The 15,000-nt window shown below is 35.9% G+C and overlaps 1 protein-coding gene across 1 annotated transcript in view; it reads left to right on the forward strand.

Moving 5' to 3' along the window:
* The window catches only part of LOC309507942 (xaa-Pro dipeptidase-like), an 83,927-nt gene that overhangs the window by 11,695 nt on the left and 57,232 nt on the right, over positions 1-15,000 (forward strand). The window contains 4 exon segments of the mRNA XM_082182423.1: positions 9,944-9,991; positions 13,006-13,067; positions 13,871-13,913; position 13,915. Coding sequence (XP_082038549.1) covers positions 9,944-9,991; positions 13,006-13,067; positions 13,871-13,913; position 13,915 — 154 coding nt within the window.

The following is a 15,000-nucleotide window of genomic DNA, read 5'->3' on the forward strand; positions in this document are numbered from 1 at the left end:
CCTAAAGGCAGCAAGAAGAATAAATTAAATGAAATGAAATAAGAGCATATAGCACGTTAGATCCCTGCAGACTCTGATACCGTCCCAAACACACACACACACACACACACACACACACACACACACACACACACACACACACACACACACACACACACACACACACACACAGCATGCTAGGATGCAGCAGTTTAAGTGTAACTGTAAGTTGTTAGCTGGGATATCGGCGCCTCCAGCCATGGGTCAGTTCTCCACATGGAGAATGCAGTCATGCTTGCATTATGAATAATTCGCTATGTTTTAAAATGCCCTGATAGATGTTGTTTTTTTCTATTTCTATTTGCTTGTCAAGAATCAAGTGAGCATTTCAAGTACTTTCCAAAAGGCGAAAAAATTACTCTCATATGAATGCATTTGACATGCTTTTATTCAAAGTGACATTCAGGGTACATATTTTTTATCATTTGAAATTATTATAAGAAGCTGAATATTGGCCAAACTAAGGCAGTTCTTCAGTGCATTTCACTCAGCTCAGTTAAAAGTTGATGGATGACAACTACTGCACTTTATATTGATTCCTCCTCCAGTGACCACTTCAAACTGGTTCTCTCTGGTACAGATTAAATGAGACCAGGGCTATGCAATGCATGCTGGTCCGGTGATGCTCATCCTGTCAGAGTTGACAGGTTTCCAGAACGACATGTACTGTATAAAACGAGAAAGGGACGCGCTCTTTCTGTCCTTGAGAATTGTGTGCTTGGTTTTGTCTTAAATGAGGGTCATTTTGAGATGTGATTGTGAACGATTGTGCGGAGGTCAGAATGTCTGAGCGTAGTTGACACTGTAATTGCTGCTTGTTTTTTCAGGTTCAAATGGAACAAAAAGCTATTTTAAAAAGATAATTTAATGATATTAGTCGATTTAATATGTTCCTGTTGGGGTTCTGCATGTTGATGTTGATGTCAGATGGGCATCTCTGGCCATCGCATCGTGAATAGTTGTTTGTGAATGTGAAAGTTCTGCAAAGTTTCAAAGATAAATGGAGTTTTTGTCTCCTAAAAGAAAAGACGTGATTCTGAACTGCTTGAAACGAGTCGTCAGTAATTCCAGTCTCACTTCCTGCTGAATCTACGTAACCGTGTGTCCTCTCGTCTTCCTTTATCATTCAGGTTAAGAGGGACATGAGTCGCGGCCACAATGGAAACAAATAGTTTTTTGAATGGCGAAATAGGGAACGAGGGATATGGAAGAGTTCACTGTACGGCCACGAGAAACCATCGAGCGGGAAGAGTTTAGACGAGGGTTGAGAATCTAAATCTATTTTTTATATAGAATCGCTTCCATTTTTTATGACGTTCAGTTCCGTTAATGGTTGTGGAGCGTCTCTGTTCGTGTGCTGATGTGGAGGGAACAACGTTTCCAGAGATCTTTTTTCCTCAAAACTCTAAAAGAATCATCAATAGAAGCTTTAATCGTTACCATTATATCGCCCCTATTATGCAATTTTGGATATTCTCTTTCATGCAGTGTGTAATAGAGTAATAGTGTGTGAATGTAAAAGTTCTGCAAAGTTTCACAGATCAAAGTGCAGATTAATGGCATTGTGTCTCATAAAAGAAAGAAGCGATTCTGAAGCGATGTGTCGTCAGAAATTCCAGTCTCACTTGTAACTAATTAGCATAATGCCAGCCTGTGGTCTTGATTGGCTGAGCAGCGTCTCTTAGCTCCGCCCCTCAAACACTGTAGTGTATCTGAGACTGGAAGAGTTTGGTTCGTGTTCATGTCGAGAAGACACTGTTTTCTGCTGACAAAGCAAATCCACTTTGATGAGATTGATACGGTAAAACCAAGCGACAACCTCCCTGTCTCTCTCTTGAAACCAACACGGAAGTGAATTAAACGGCAATTCATCAACTGGCCACTAGAGGCTGGCTGCAAAAGTGAGTCAAATCTGCATCTCCTCCATGTTGAAATGCCCAACTTTACAGCAGAAAAACACATGTTTACAGCCTGGAGCAAACAGTGGCTTTGGTCTATACAGCTAATTTTGCCCTTCATGACGACTGTGAGGGGGTGATTTTTTTTTTATAACTCATCCGTTTAAATTATATTAAGCCTTAAAATTCTGCATAATTAAGGGTGTGTCCACTTTTGAGTGACAGGTGGATTCCCGCGGCTGTGGTCATTAGTCAACATTAGCCGTTTGTCTGCTGTCTGTTAGCCGTCACGTTACCTCAGCTCATTGTCTGACTGTAAAAATAAATAAATTCAGGAGTGACCCGCTGCCAAGATGGCGACGGTCAGCCACGCCCACTTTAGGCTTCAAAAACGGTCTTCAGAAACCTACGGGTGATGTCACGGACACTACGTCCATATTTTTTTACAGTCTATGGGTAAAACCCGTATCACTGTGATCACGAGCTGAGATTCAGATATGATAATGAGCGTTTGCTTTCTGACCAATCACAGCAGTGCGGCTCTCAGAGAGGCGGAGCTTAGAGAGACTGAATCCTTGATGGAAGCGTTTCAGACACTGAGAGAAAAGAGCTGACGCTGCAGTGGAGATTATGAGGAAATTAGTGTTTTTTTCACCTTGGATGACTGTAAATCGATTGTAGGAGACCTTTAAATTGGCATAATGGGGCACTTTAGTGAGTTTTTTCTCTGATGTATGATAGCAGAATGTTTAGAAAGCAAGTTATCCATCCTTACGGTCTGAAATTTTGTTAACGGAAAAACGTGCACTGTCAATACTTCCATTTGAATGGTTACTGGCCAATGCAAATATATTCAAATATATATATATAGTGGTGGTGATGACACTGCGTTTTGTGTTTTCTGTGCTCCCGTTTTCATTGGAATGCAGAAGTGCTTCTCAGTTCCTCCTCAACTCTTTTGTTCTGTGAGCCTGAGCGTTAATGACCTTCTCCTGAGGATCCTCTCAGCGCTGCTTAAACAGATCATTTGAGAAGGCAAACAGAGCTGCTGCGAGCAGAAAACACAGGGAGATATCTGTAATCTTACAAAACAAATGAAATCTCCAAGGCAAATACAACACCCACAAACACCGCATGTTTAATCCCGAGCGCTAACAGACCCTGAGACGGTCCGCATCGGGATTCACGACACGCTGAGGGTCCGTGACATTCACAACGCCCTCGTCTTCGTTGCCCTCGGCTGATAGATAATATACGCAGGCTTGACTTTCAGAGTCCTCGCACTGTAAATGGCCTCGCATTTGTTGAGTTTATGCAAACTTAATCATAAGATGCTTTGTTTGTTGCTAAAGCAAACTTCAGTTTAATATGCAAAAACAAATACATGCATATGTTGATTTCATTTCATTTTGAGCATGTTTTTGTTGGCATATTGGAGATTTTCAAGAAGCCTGGCATTATTTGTGCAATTTTGCTTTTAATTATAAAGACTGTGTGTTTTAATGTATTGTTAGTTGATGCAGTTTTAATAATACTGTAAAATACTGTACAAATATATTGCTAATTTGCACCTTTTTATTTGAAGTAAATATTTAATTAAGTAACTTATTTATTTATTAATTCTTCCTAGACTGTAAAGCAGAATATTTTATTGCATGTCCTGCTTTAAATTACATTAGGCAATGTTTTTATTCAGGAAGTACACTAATAAACTCACATTTTATTTTTTTCAACTGTTATTGTTAATATTTTTGTTGTTACTTTTGTCTATTTTTTTTTATTTTTTTTTATTAGATATATCATTAAGTTATATATCAAAAAAAGATTTTCTTCCTCAGTATTTCTGCCAAATATCTAAACATTCTTAAAACAAGATACATTTACTGGAGAAGCAAAATAAAATCTTCTTATGTGAAAAAAAGAAAAAGAAAAAGTGAGTTTTTGCTTAAAACAAGGAACAAGCATCAAAGTGGTAAGACAGATAGTCTTGTTTTCCCTTTGAATTAGGTTGATTTCTTGATCTTTTGTAATGTTGCTTCTCCAGTAAATGCATCTTGATTTAAGAGTGTTTTGATGTTTGTACTGTAAAACAAGACTAACACTTTTTTGCAGTGTATTGTGATTATTTTCAATTTTATAACTCTTGAGTTTGCCATGAATAAAGCATTTGATGCGGATGTGGCGTTGAATGATAAATAAGTAATTCAGAGTCATAAGTCAAACCTAGCCTGCTTACAAAACGATGAAATATTTAAACCACAGAAACGTAAAGGTGATGTACAGCTGCACGGCGTCTGCATTTATACAGGGGTCATTCATATGTCCATTACCATATTTACATTGTTTTTTTAGCATCTTTTGTCCATCCAATGGCAAATTGGAGATTTCAGAAAGCCAGTTCTGTTTAGTGACGTTAATGGTGTAGAAATGCATATTTTTTGCAGATAATAAAATGTTTTGAGAGTTCAAGCTCAGCAGAGTCACATGACATCATGAGTTTGGGATCACGTTTGTCCTGATCTGAAAAAATCATATAAAAATTGGGATTTAAATTTATAGGGCAATATATCGGTTATCGGCTTTTAAATATAAAGAATTATCGGTTCTTGGTATCGACTAAAATGTTCATATCGGTGTATCCATAAATGCAACAGATGTATTTCTCATTGTTATTTAATATTAGTTACCGCATTTACTTACATTAACTAATGGAACCTCATTGAAAAGTGTTACCATTTTCTATTATTAAAGCAATTTTAATTCTTACCGTATGATCATCTCATTTAAATCACACATTTGACAGCAGAGTCACATGAGATCATGAGTTTGGGATCGCGTTCGGTTCTCCGGTGTTTGTCCTGATCTAAAAAAATCATATAAAATTTGGATTTTAATTTATCGGTCAATATATCGGTTATCGGCTTAAAAAAAAAAAAAAAGAATGATCAGTTCTTGGTATCGACTAAAATGTTTATATTGGTGTGTCCATAAATGTAACAGATGTATTGCTCATGTTAGTTAATATTACTTAATGCATTTACATTTACACTTTATTTTAAGGTGTCATTGTTACATTGTAATTATATATTTAAGTACTGAGTAATATTAATGAACTACATGTACTTACTATAGGGTTAGGGTATGACTAGGGTTTGGTTGAGGGTTAATTGCATGTAATTATGCATCATTTACTGTTATTACTATGGTAAGTAAATGTAAGATATGTAACAAGGACACTGTAAAATAAAGTGTTACCGCATTTACTTGCATTAACTAATGGAACCTCATTGAAAAGTGTTACCATTTTCTATTATTAAAGCAATTTTAAATCTTACCGTATGATGATCTCATTTAAATCACACGTTTGACAGCAGAGTCACATGAGATCATGATTCTGGGATCGCGTTGGGTTCTCCGGTGTTTGTCCCGATCTGATCCCACCGCACTCACAGCTGCTTGACTCCTCCGTAATATTCAATCAGGCACGTAGTGATTGCTTTAATGACAGTAATTTTCCACTTACATTCAGATGTGTTGCTATTCAGCTCAGTAGGCGAGAATGTCAAATGAAAACACTATTGATTTTGTTTACATGGATTTTTTTGACACTTTAAAACCATTAATCTTGATCACTCATAAAATTAGATTAATGAAGGGTGTTTGACACGGCTGCCAGACTCAATTAAACTTGGATTTTTGTTTAAATGTTTTAAAAGTTGGCCATTTATCTTGCATGTCACTTTTCCCTCCGCCATCTGTCTTCAATAATCCGCCTTCTCAACAATATCTCTGATTAAGCAGATTGTTTAAAAAAGTCTCAGTTTTGGTGATGTCGTGTTTTATTTATTTGTTTTTCTCTGATTAATGTAATATTTCAGCCCTTTTCCATCTCTTCAGTGTGTTTTGTTTAATTAAGAAAATTATCACACTTCTTTTGATCCATTTAAGACCAAGTGCAAGATTTTATCGGTTATATACAAGACTAGGTATATTTTTATGGTAACACTTTGAAATAAGGTTTAATTTGTCAACTTTTAAAAATAACTTATTAATCCTTGTTAATATTTTAAGCTTATACATTATACTAGCTTATACTAGTACCTTATTAAAATCTAAAGTTGCATCTGTTAATATTATTTAATAGACCTGAGCTGACTTTAACTAACCATGAACATTTAGCTAAGTTTAATAAATAATGTAACTAGTAATGCACAATATATCGGCTACCATATCGATATCGGCCGATATATGTAGATTTTTTTTTAATTATTGTTATCGGCCTGATAAGAAAATTTGGCTGATATATTAAAGCTGATAAATAATGTATTATTTCCCTCAGCTGAGACACTTCAGATGCGCACTGTTCAACATGATGATTTCAAATTGCTTGAAATATGATTGGAATAATTTTAAAACGTGCAGCACTCAAAGTCTGTCATACAGGCTATTTAAAATTATATTGTGAACATTATAATTGTGTGTTTGGGACATGGCTTTTAATAGTGAGACTTTTGTTTTGTAATCAGGTTCTCAAAAATTAAATAAAAATTTGGATTTAGATTTATCGGTCGATATATCGGTGTTTGGCTTTCAGCTGTAAAGAATTATCGGTTCTCGATATCGGCCAAAATGTTCATATCGGTGCATCTCTAAATGCAACAGATGTATTGCTCATTGTTAGTTAATATTACTAAATGCATTTACTTACATTAACTAATGGGACCTTATTGTAAAGTGGTACCACTTTTTATTATTAAAGTGATTTTAATTCTTACTGTATGATCATCTCATTTAAATCACGCGTTTGTCATAGCGTTTACTATAGTTGATGTATTTGCACAACTGCAGCTGCTTTACATTATTTCTTTGTGTAGCGATGAGTCTGTTTAATACCAGGCCTCGTAGTTTGACTGTTTTTGCACTGATGTCACATGATCGCCCGTATGCAACTACTTTACCACATCAGGTCAGTCTCACCCACAGCCAAGCAACACATTAGCACTTAATCTGGTATCATCACCACTACGCGTCATGAAATATCAGTTTAGTTACGCCTGAACTACTTTTTAAATGCTGAATTGTTTCGAGCTTGAAGGGAAAACAATCCTTCAGGTGTTGCTTTGTTTTGTTTTTTAAGTTGTAGATGCAACAATGCAAATTATTTAAAATCAAAAGTTGTGCATTAACATTAGTTAATTCAGTCTGAACTAACATGAACCATTGTTTTTATTAACTTAGATGAAGCTTTTCTGCTTTTTTATGACTACTTAGCACACAGTAAACACGAGTTTGTTGTATGGCTTGTTGCTGGGGTGACATGCACGTTCTGCGTTGCCTGCACAGTGATTGGTTCGCTGTGCCGTTGCTCACCGCCAACATTTACTGGCAATCTAAAAATAGGCGACGAAGAGGATCCGCTGCAAAAAAATGATGATTTCGTACCAAAAAGAAAGTCAAAATCAGGACTATTTCGGCTACAAAAAGGAGGATGTTGACCAAAAAGAGGTACTTTGCCTGGAGTGTTATAAAGTTGTTGCCACAAAACAAGGAGGTTGGGGGTTGGTGTAAAGCTGCTGTTTTATTAAAAAATGTGTTCTGCTTTTGTGTTTACAGAAATATGTTCTAATTTTGGAATTTTGGACCTTTTTGTCACTTGTAACAAAGCTTGCTTATTAGTGAAATTATTCATATCATGGAATGGTAATTATTGACTTTAGCCTGGATTGATGGCTCGCAATATCGCAATATATATCGTTGGGAAAAAAAAATATTGCAATGTAATTTTTTTTCCAATATCGTGCAGCCCTAGTTTGCATTAACCAAAAGTTGTGCATTAACATGAGTTAATTCAGTCTGAACTAACATGAACTATTGTTTTTATTAACTTAGATTAACAATGATTAATAAATGCTGTAAAATACATATTGTTCATTATTAGTTCATGTTATCTTATGCATTAATCATAACCATTAAGAGTTCCTGAAAATGATCCACCTTTTTATTTGCAAACTTTTGCTTTTTAAATGTTAAATTGTTTCGAGCTTGGAGGGAAAACAATCCTTCAGGTGTTGCTTTTTGTTTTTTTAAGGTGGAGATGCAACGATGCAAATTATATTGTGGTAACAATTTACAATAATCACATTTGTTAACATTAGTTAACATGAGTTAAAAAAAAATACTGCATTTATTAATCTTTCATGTTAATTTCAACATTTACTAATGCATTTTTATACAAATCAAAAGTTGTGTGTTGACATTAGCTAATGCAGTCTGAACTAACAAGAGCCATTGTGTTTATTAACTTAGATTAACAAAGATTAATAAATGCTGTACAATATATATATATATAAATTATTTAAGTTTTTGTGTTCATTGTTAGTTCATGTGAACTAATGCATTAATCCTAACCTTATTGAAAAGTGTTCCTGGTATTTTTGCACCTCTTCATTCGCAAACCTCTGACTTTCTGAATTTCAGAGTCATAAGTCAAACCTAGCCTGCTTACAAAATAATCAAATATTTATAGCTCTGAAACGTTAAGATGATGAACAGCTGCTGCACGGCGTCTGCATTTATTCTACAGGTACGAGGTTTCAGTGAGTAAATCAATTATTAGGCCGTTGGTCAGTAAAGTTTAGCTAACTCTCTAATTTGTTAACATTAGTTAATGCTGTATATTTAAAAATTGAACGCTTAGATCATTAAAACAGGGCCCGGGGTCTGAGTCTTGAGTAAGTACTTATTTTGAATAAGTAACAAGCGCTTAAAAATTACATTCTGGATAGTATGAATGTAAACTGAACGTATACATCATTCGATATGTTGTGATTATCATGTAGCGTCAGTTGCGTCACACAATCTCACTGAAGTAGTAGTACGGTACGTCACCCAGGTCCTCTTTCATGAGTTCTGTGAATTCGGACACACTTATTTTGTCACATACTGTTTTCCGCCTATTATATAGTAGGGAAGTAAAAAACGTCAAGCATATTCATAGCAGACTGGGAGTGGTTTGTACGGCAATACTCCCAGTGCATTGTGGGTGTTGAAGTTTTCCCAGCGATTTGGCAAACTTTTCTCTAGTCAGAAATGTTTTCGACTAGAAACTGCATAGGCAATAGTTTTCCTGAAAGCCCAATTTAATATCTGATTGATTTTGATTGATTGTGTATACAGATTGTGTAGTCGACGCTGTCATAAGCACACTTTGAATATGGCTTTATATAGTTTTGACTCCATTAGCATCTCCTGATCTGTCCCTCAGCTCATATTCTCTAAACATGGCATGTTTGTAATTTGTCGGATAAGGAACGTTAAGCATCCCCCCCACCCCCCACCCCCCCTCGTGGCTTTAATCTGATGTTCTCGCTGGGTTCATTCGTTCAGGACGGAGAGAGAGAGATGCTGAAAGCTTCATTAACTCATCAAACTGTTCTCATTGGTCAATCTGTTTTCATGACAGCTTAGATAATAGAGCCTGGACTTTCTTAAATAATTGCTTTTGCATGAACAAAACGAGATGTTTAATAATGTCTTGTGGTCCGTGCATATAAATAACAGCTTTTTTTTTTTACGGGTTTGGAACGACATCAGGTTGAGTAATTACGTTTTTTGAAGAAATATCCCTTTAATATTCAGTGCTGGTGTCGTCAGTATGGATTTCTGTAGAGCTTTCAGGCAGAAATGTGGATTCTGCTTAGAAATCTGCCCTGAGGTAATATAGTCTGGAGCACATAAGACAGCTCAGGTGTTCTTTCCCAGAATCCTTTGCTCTTTTTTTGTTCACACAGTAGAGCTGGCTGAAGATTATTGATGATTCATTCTTTCATTGGTTGACATTTAAGGTGTCTGTGAGATGTCTGTCACCACCGCTGGTTCTTCTTTCATGAGGAAATCTCACCTCAAAGGCTATATGCTTTTGTTCATTAGTGTACCTGTCTGTGGCGTCCTGAGGCGAAAGATGTTTCGCTTAAATTATCCACTCTAATGAAAGCTTTTCTTCACAGATTGCTGATGTGCTGAGCAAAATGAAGCCAAGTGTCCTCCTTACACTGGTAAATTCTTTCTTCTTTATTTCACGTGAAGTTTATCAGGATGGCAACCATGTCTTTTATTTTTAAGTGGTGTAAAAATGTATATATATATTAATGCTGTCAAATCGTAGCATGGAAATCCAGACCTAAATGTGAAAGATTAATGGACTGGCATCGACTAATGAAACTCGCCCAGCTCGAGGGGCGGCACCAAGCATGCATTTGAAAATCTCACTGCACGCAATTGGATAACACTACGACCAATCACAACAAGTTATCGCTTAGCTACCAGCGGAGCTAACTGGTAGATTAGACTCTTGCCGTATCCGGTCGGCAAAACAGCAAAAATGCCCTTCTTGCAAAGGAACGATTCGAGCGCCGTCTTCTGTTCCTCTTTTAGATAAAAAGCCAAGTCTAACTCGTTCATTGTAGCGGCCAAAGCCGTTTCAAACAACTGGTGTTCATCCATAGCCATCTTGCAATGTTTACTAATGACTTGGACGTCACAGCGCTGTCGTCATCTCACCTCTGGCCCGCCTATATCAGATAACCCGATGTGATTGGTGCAGCTCGGATACAAGGGCATATTTAATGAGCTTCATTACTCGACACCAGAGTAAACTCGCTGAGCAGATTCACCTTGTGCTCTCGCGAGAACTCTGGATTTCCAGGGTAGTCAAATCGATTAATCGTGATTAGTCGCATCTAACATAAAAGTTTGTAAATGTATATGTGCGTGTATGTATGTATGTTAGAGCTGCTTGATTAATCGTTAAAAGATCTCAATCTCAATTCAAACACCCGTGTGATCTCATTCCTAAACAACAACGATTCACCTGTGTCTATTAAACCTTTGATAAAATCATACCGGCACATTTAGATTTGTATTGGCACTGCCAAATACAATATGGATATGAATATGGATATAAACTATGATGTTTACGGAAGCGAAAAAAAAAAAGTAAATCACCTTTTGAAAATAGCACTGCACTTCAAATAACAATTGTATCAATTACATCGTTACACCAGTAGGTGGCGACAAAAGACTGTTAAAAATGTATTTGTCATTGAATCATTCAGTCAAGAGATTCACTCAAAAAAATAAATAAATATATATCTACACAAACTTTCACACAAACTTTTATATTAGATGTGATTAATCGATTTGACAGCACTTATATATTTTACATAATAAATATATATTTTAATAAATAATAAATATATATATATATATATATATATAGTATTTTAATTGATTTTTTATTATTTAAATTTTTTTTATATCAAATTATAATTGTATTAAATTATATTTTATTAATAATAATAATATTATTAAATTAAATTAAATTATAATAGAATAAAATGATTAATAGAAAAATGGCAATTATATGTAAGGAATAATTGACGACAGGCCGTTGAATTATTAGAAAAATAATGCACACCCGAGGTGGTAATGCGGTCACGACGCGAAGCGGAGTGGCCGTTACACCTCGGGTGTGCATTATTTTTCTAATAATTCAACGGCCTGAAGTCAATTATTCCGCTTATACTACAGTTACCACACCTCGAAACATTGTTCAGATTATGTATTTCAAGAAGTTTGTAAAAATGTTGTCATTAAAACGCTCTTGTATGTAGGACTAATTTCTTACGCATCTAATCCCATGCCTCCGTTGCTAATTCCAAAACGTCATTTCAGAGTTAGTAGCCTAACGGAGGTTTGAGCCGCTGATAGCAGACTAATGCTGAGTTAGGGTTAGGGTTAGGTAGAGTTAGTAACGGAGGTTTGAGCCGCTGATAGCAGAGTAATGCTGAGTTAGGGTTAGGGTTAGGTAGAGTTAGTAACGGAGGTTTGAGACGCTGATAGCAGACTAATGCTGAGTTAGGGTTAGGGTTAGGTAGAGTTAGTAACGGAGGTTTGAGCCACTGATAGCAGACTAATGCTGGGGACACACGACTAGCTGACACATTCTCTGACTGGTTTCATCGACTGCAGCAGATTTTAAACACCGACTTTGAACACAGACTGAACGCGCTGAACACTCGTTTGGGCATGATCAGTCATAAGTATCAAATTACATTCATAACCGGCCTTAAAGTGTGTTCCCGGCTTTATGCAGTTATTAATGCAGTTATTAGAGAGAGATGTTGCAATAATGAGACAGAAAAGCATGTGCGTCAATATTATTATTTATTAATTAATTCAATTCGTTTTAATGAATTCGTCAATTCTTTTTTTCTTTCTATTATTGACAGATGACAGTAGACTAGCCAAATAAATGAAACCCAAAGCCCTTTTAACAAGTAGGCCTATCAATAATGATTTATTTGTTAAATTATCTGCAATAAAAATCCGTGCTGCAGGACTATCCATTTATTTAGCCTATATTCAGTTTAATTTTCTATTGATTATAGATAGGACTTTATAGTTTATTTATTCAAATTAAACTGCATGTTTCTATTGATTGTGAAGCTAGACATTGAAAATTGCAGATCAAGCGCATGGGGCGAAATGCTTTTTCTTGTTATGAATTGTATCCTATTTTCTGTTATTACAGTTGACTACGCGAAGTGATATGGAACTGTAATGCGGTCGAGACCTGCCTGGAACTACTTTAGCCGTGCGTTTCCCTGAAAATAATGCACACCTTAGAACGTTCGTCAACCAATCAGATTCAAGCATTCAACGGCCCTGTAGTATAAATTATAATAATATTATTATTATATTTACATTATCAATATATTATGATTTTGTATATAGATAGATACATTTATATATGTTTATCTTTTTATGATTTAACTTATATATATATATATATGCATGCAGTGACCAAGGGTATGTTTTCATAAGTCTCCTTCTGTTAGGAATTACGGTGAATTGTGATATTCAGACATCCAGACTGCCAGGAACAGTGTGATTTTACTTCTGTTCTATGACTCTGGATAGAGAGATAATGAGCAGGTTTAATGTCTCTGTCTCTCTCTGTGTGTGTGTGTGTGTGTGTGTGTGTGTGTGTGTGTGTGTGTGTGTGTAGCGGGGACTGAACACTGATAGCGGCAGCACCTGTCGTGAGGCGTCCTTTGAAGGCATCAGCCAGTGAGTTTCATCCATTATTCAGAGTTCTGTTCCTGAAACTCATTCCAGGGAAAAGAGCGCACGTGTCCTCCATGTGCTCGGATAAAAAGCCTGATGCACGAAAACACTCATAATGAGAAACATTTTGAGGGATTAGTGATTAGATCTTCACCGTTACCTGTTACTGTAACATTTATACGTGAGAAAATATTTAAAATGCATGAATGTTGTTGCATTACATACAAAATATCAAAGCAAATGGTTTTAAACAAAGAGCACAAACAAACATTAGGAGGGTTGAAGTGTTAAAGTCCCCCTGTGGTGAAAATCCAGCTTTTAATGTTGTTTATGTGTCTATGTGGTGTTTTTAATATGCTTTAAGACAAACCATGTGTAAATTCATAAGTCGACAGCATTGCTGAGTATTTCCTCCTTAAAACTGCAGTGAACCAAAGACAGTCTCAAACACACGCTTTGAAATCGCTGGTGTTTCTGACGTCACAAACTACCTTGTAACCAATCAGATCAACGTGTGATCGTCAACCAGTGGATCTCTGAGCTGAGTGAGTGAGTGGAGGCGGGGCTCATTTGCATATTCATAGAACCACGCATACTAAATGAGGCAAGGGTGTCGAGTTACATTCAAGATATTTTAAGTCATAAAGATTTTTTTCTCAGGGAAAAAAATCTTAAATATGTAATTTTGGAGATCAAAGATGAGTTTTAAGGGATACAGTGATTGACTACAGGGGGACTTTAAACTAATAAATGCAGTGTTGGAAATGAAGACATATTTTCATGTTGTTTTGATCATGTTATTCCAGGTTTCGGGTGAATAATTCCCTGCTGCACCCTGTGATTGTGGAGTGGTGAGTGTCATTTATATCACACACATTTGATCCGTTTAACACTGTGTGTGTTTCTCACGATTTAGACGTTTGTTCTGCAGCCAATGCATGATTGATGTCTTAATAACTAAAGCACAAAACCTGCGCTCGTTACTAAAGTCCAATTAACTAAATCAAAGCAAGTTTGTCAGTTACTCCAATTAGCAAACGTTTGATCACCGATGAAAGATAAACTAGAGGGCAATTACTGGCGCTTCATTACTGGTGAAGTTTGTTTCATCTTTTTTGTGTTTTGCTTGTCATTGCATCTTAAGTTTGTTTCATAATGTGTTTGAGAAAGCTTGTTTAATCACTCTTGTATTTAATTAACAGAGCATCATTAAGCATTCAGACACTACTGAAAGCGGATTGCTTCATTATATTAATCTTCATATAAGGTGAATTTCTGTTGGGAAAATTGATATTCAACAAATTGTTTACTGATATAAGTGGTGAATTATTGATAGATTTGATCAGGGGTTTAGAAAAGAGCTGGTTTCCATCAAAAACACACTTTTTGTTCAGCAGCACAACTGTTTCCAACACTGATAATAATCATAAATGTTTTTTGAGCATCAAATCATCATATTAGAATGATTTCTGAAGGATCATGTGACACTGAAGACTTTCAGATTTTTCACACCACGGTTATTGTGGCCAAAAGAATTCACGATATCAAGATATAGAATCTATGGGGGGGTTTTATATAGTATTTCTTTTTTACCCAACAAACATAAGGATACTGATGAACACAAGGCACAAAGCACTTGCGTACTCAATCTATGGCAAATTTTTGTGAAAGAAGACAAGCATGTGAAGTTTATCTGGTTTCAAACTGAAGCGAAACACTGTCTGAAAAGCTCTTAAACCTATTGTTGCGCCGGCGCCAATAAAGTCATGCAGATAGCAGATCTGAACAAAAAAATCAAGTGCAAATACAAATACAAAAATAAGATGAGTAAAGAAAACGGGGTTCTTAATAATCACCCTTTATTAAATATATGAACACAGGGGGTTAATAGGTTAATGTCACGTTTCCCATTCCATTAGTAAAATAATAGCAATTT

The sequence above is a fragment of the Leuciscus leuciscus genome (assembly GCF_965113295.1).
Source record: "Leuciscus leuciscus genome assembly, chromosome: 10".
Taxonomy (NCBI): Eukaryota; Metazoa; Chordata; class Actinopteri; order Cypriniformes; family Leuciscidae; genus Leuciscus; species Leuciscus leuciscus.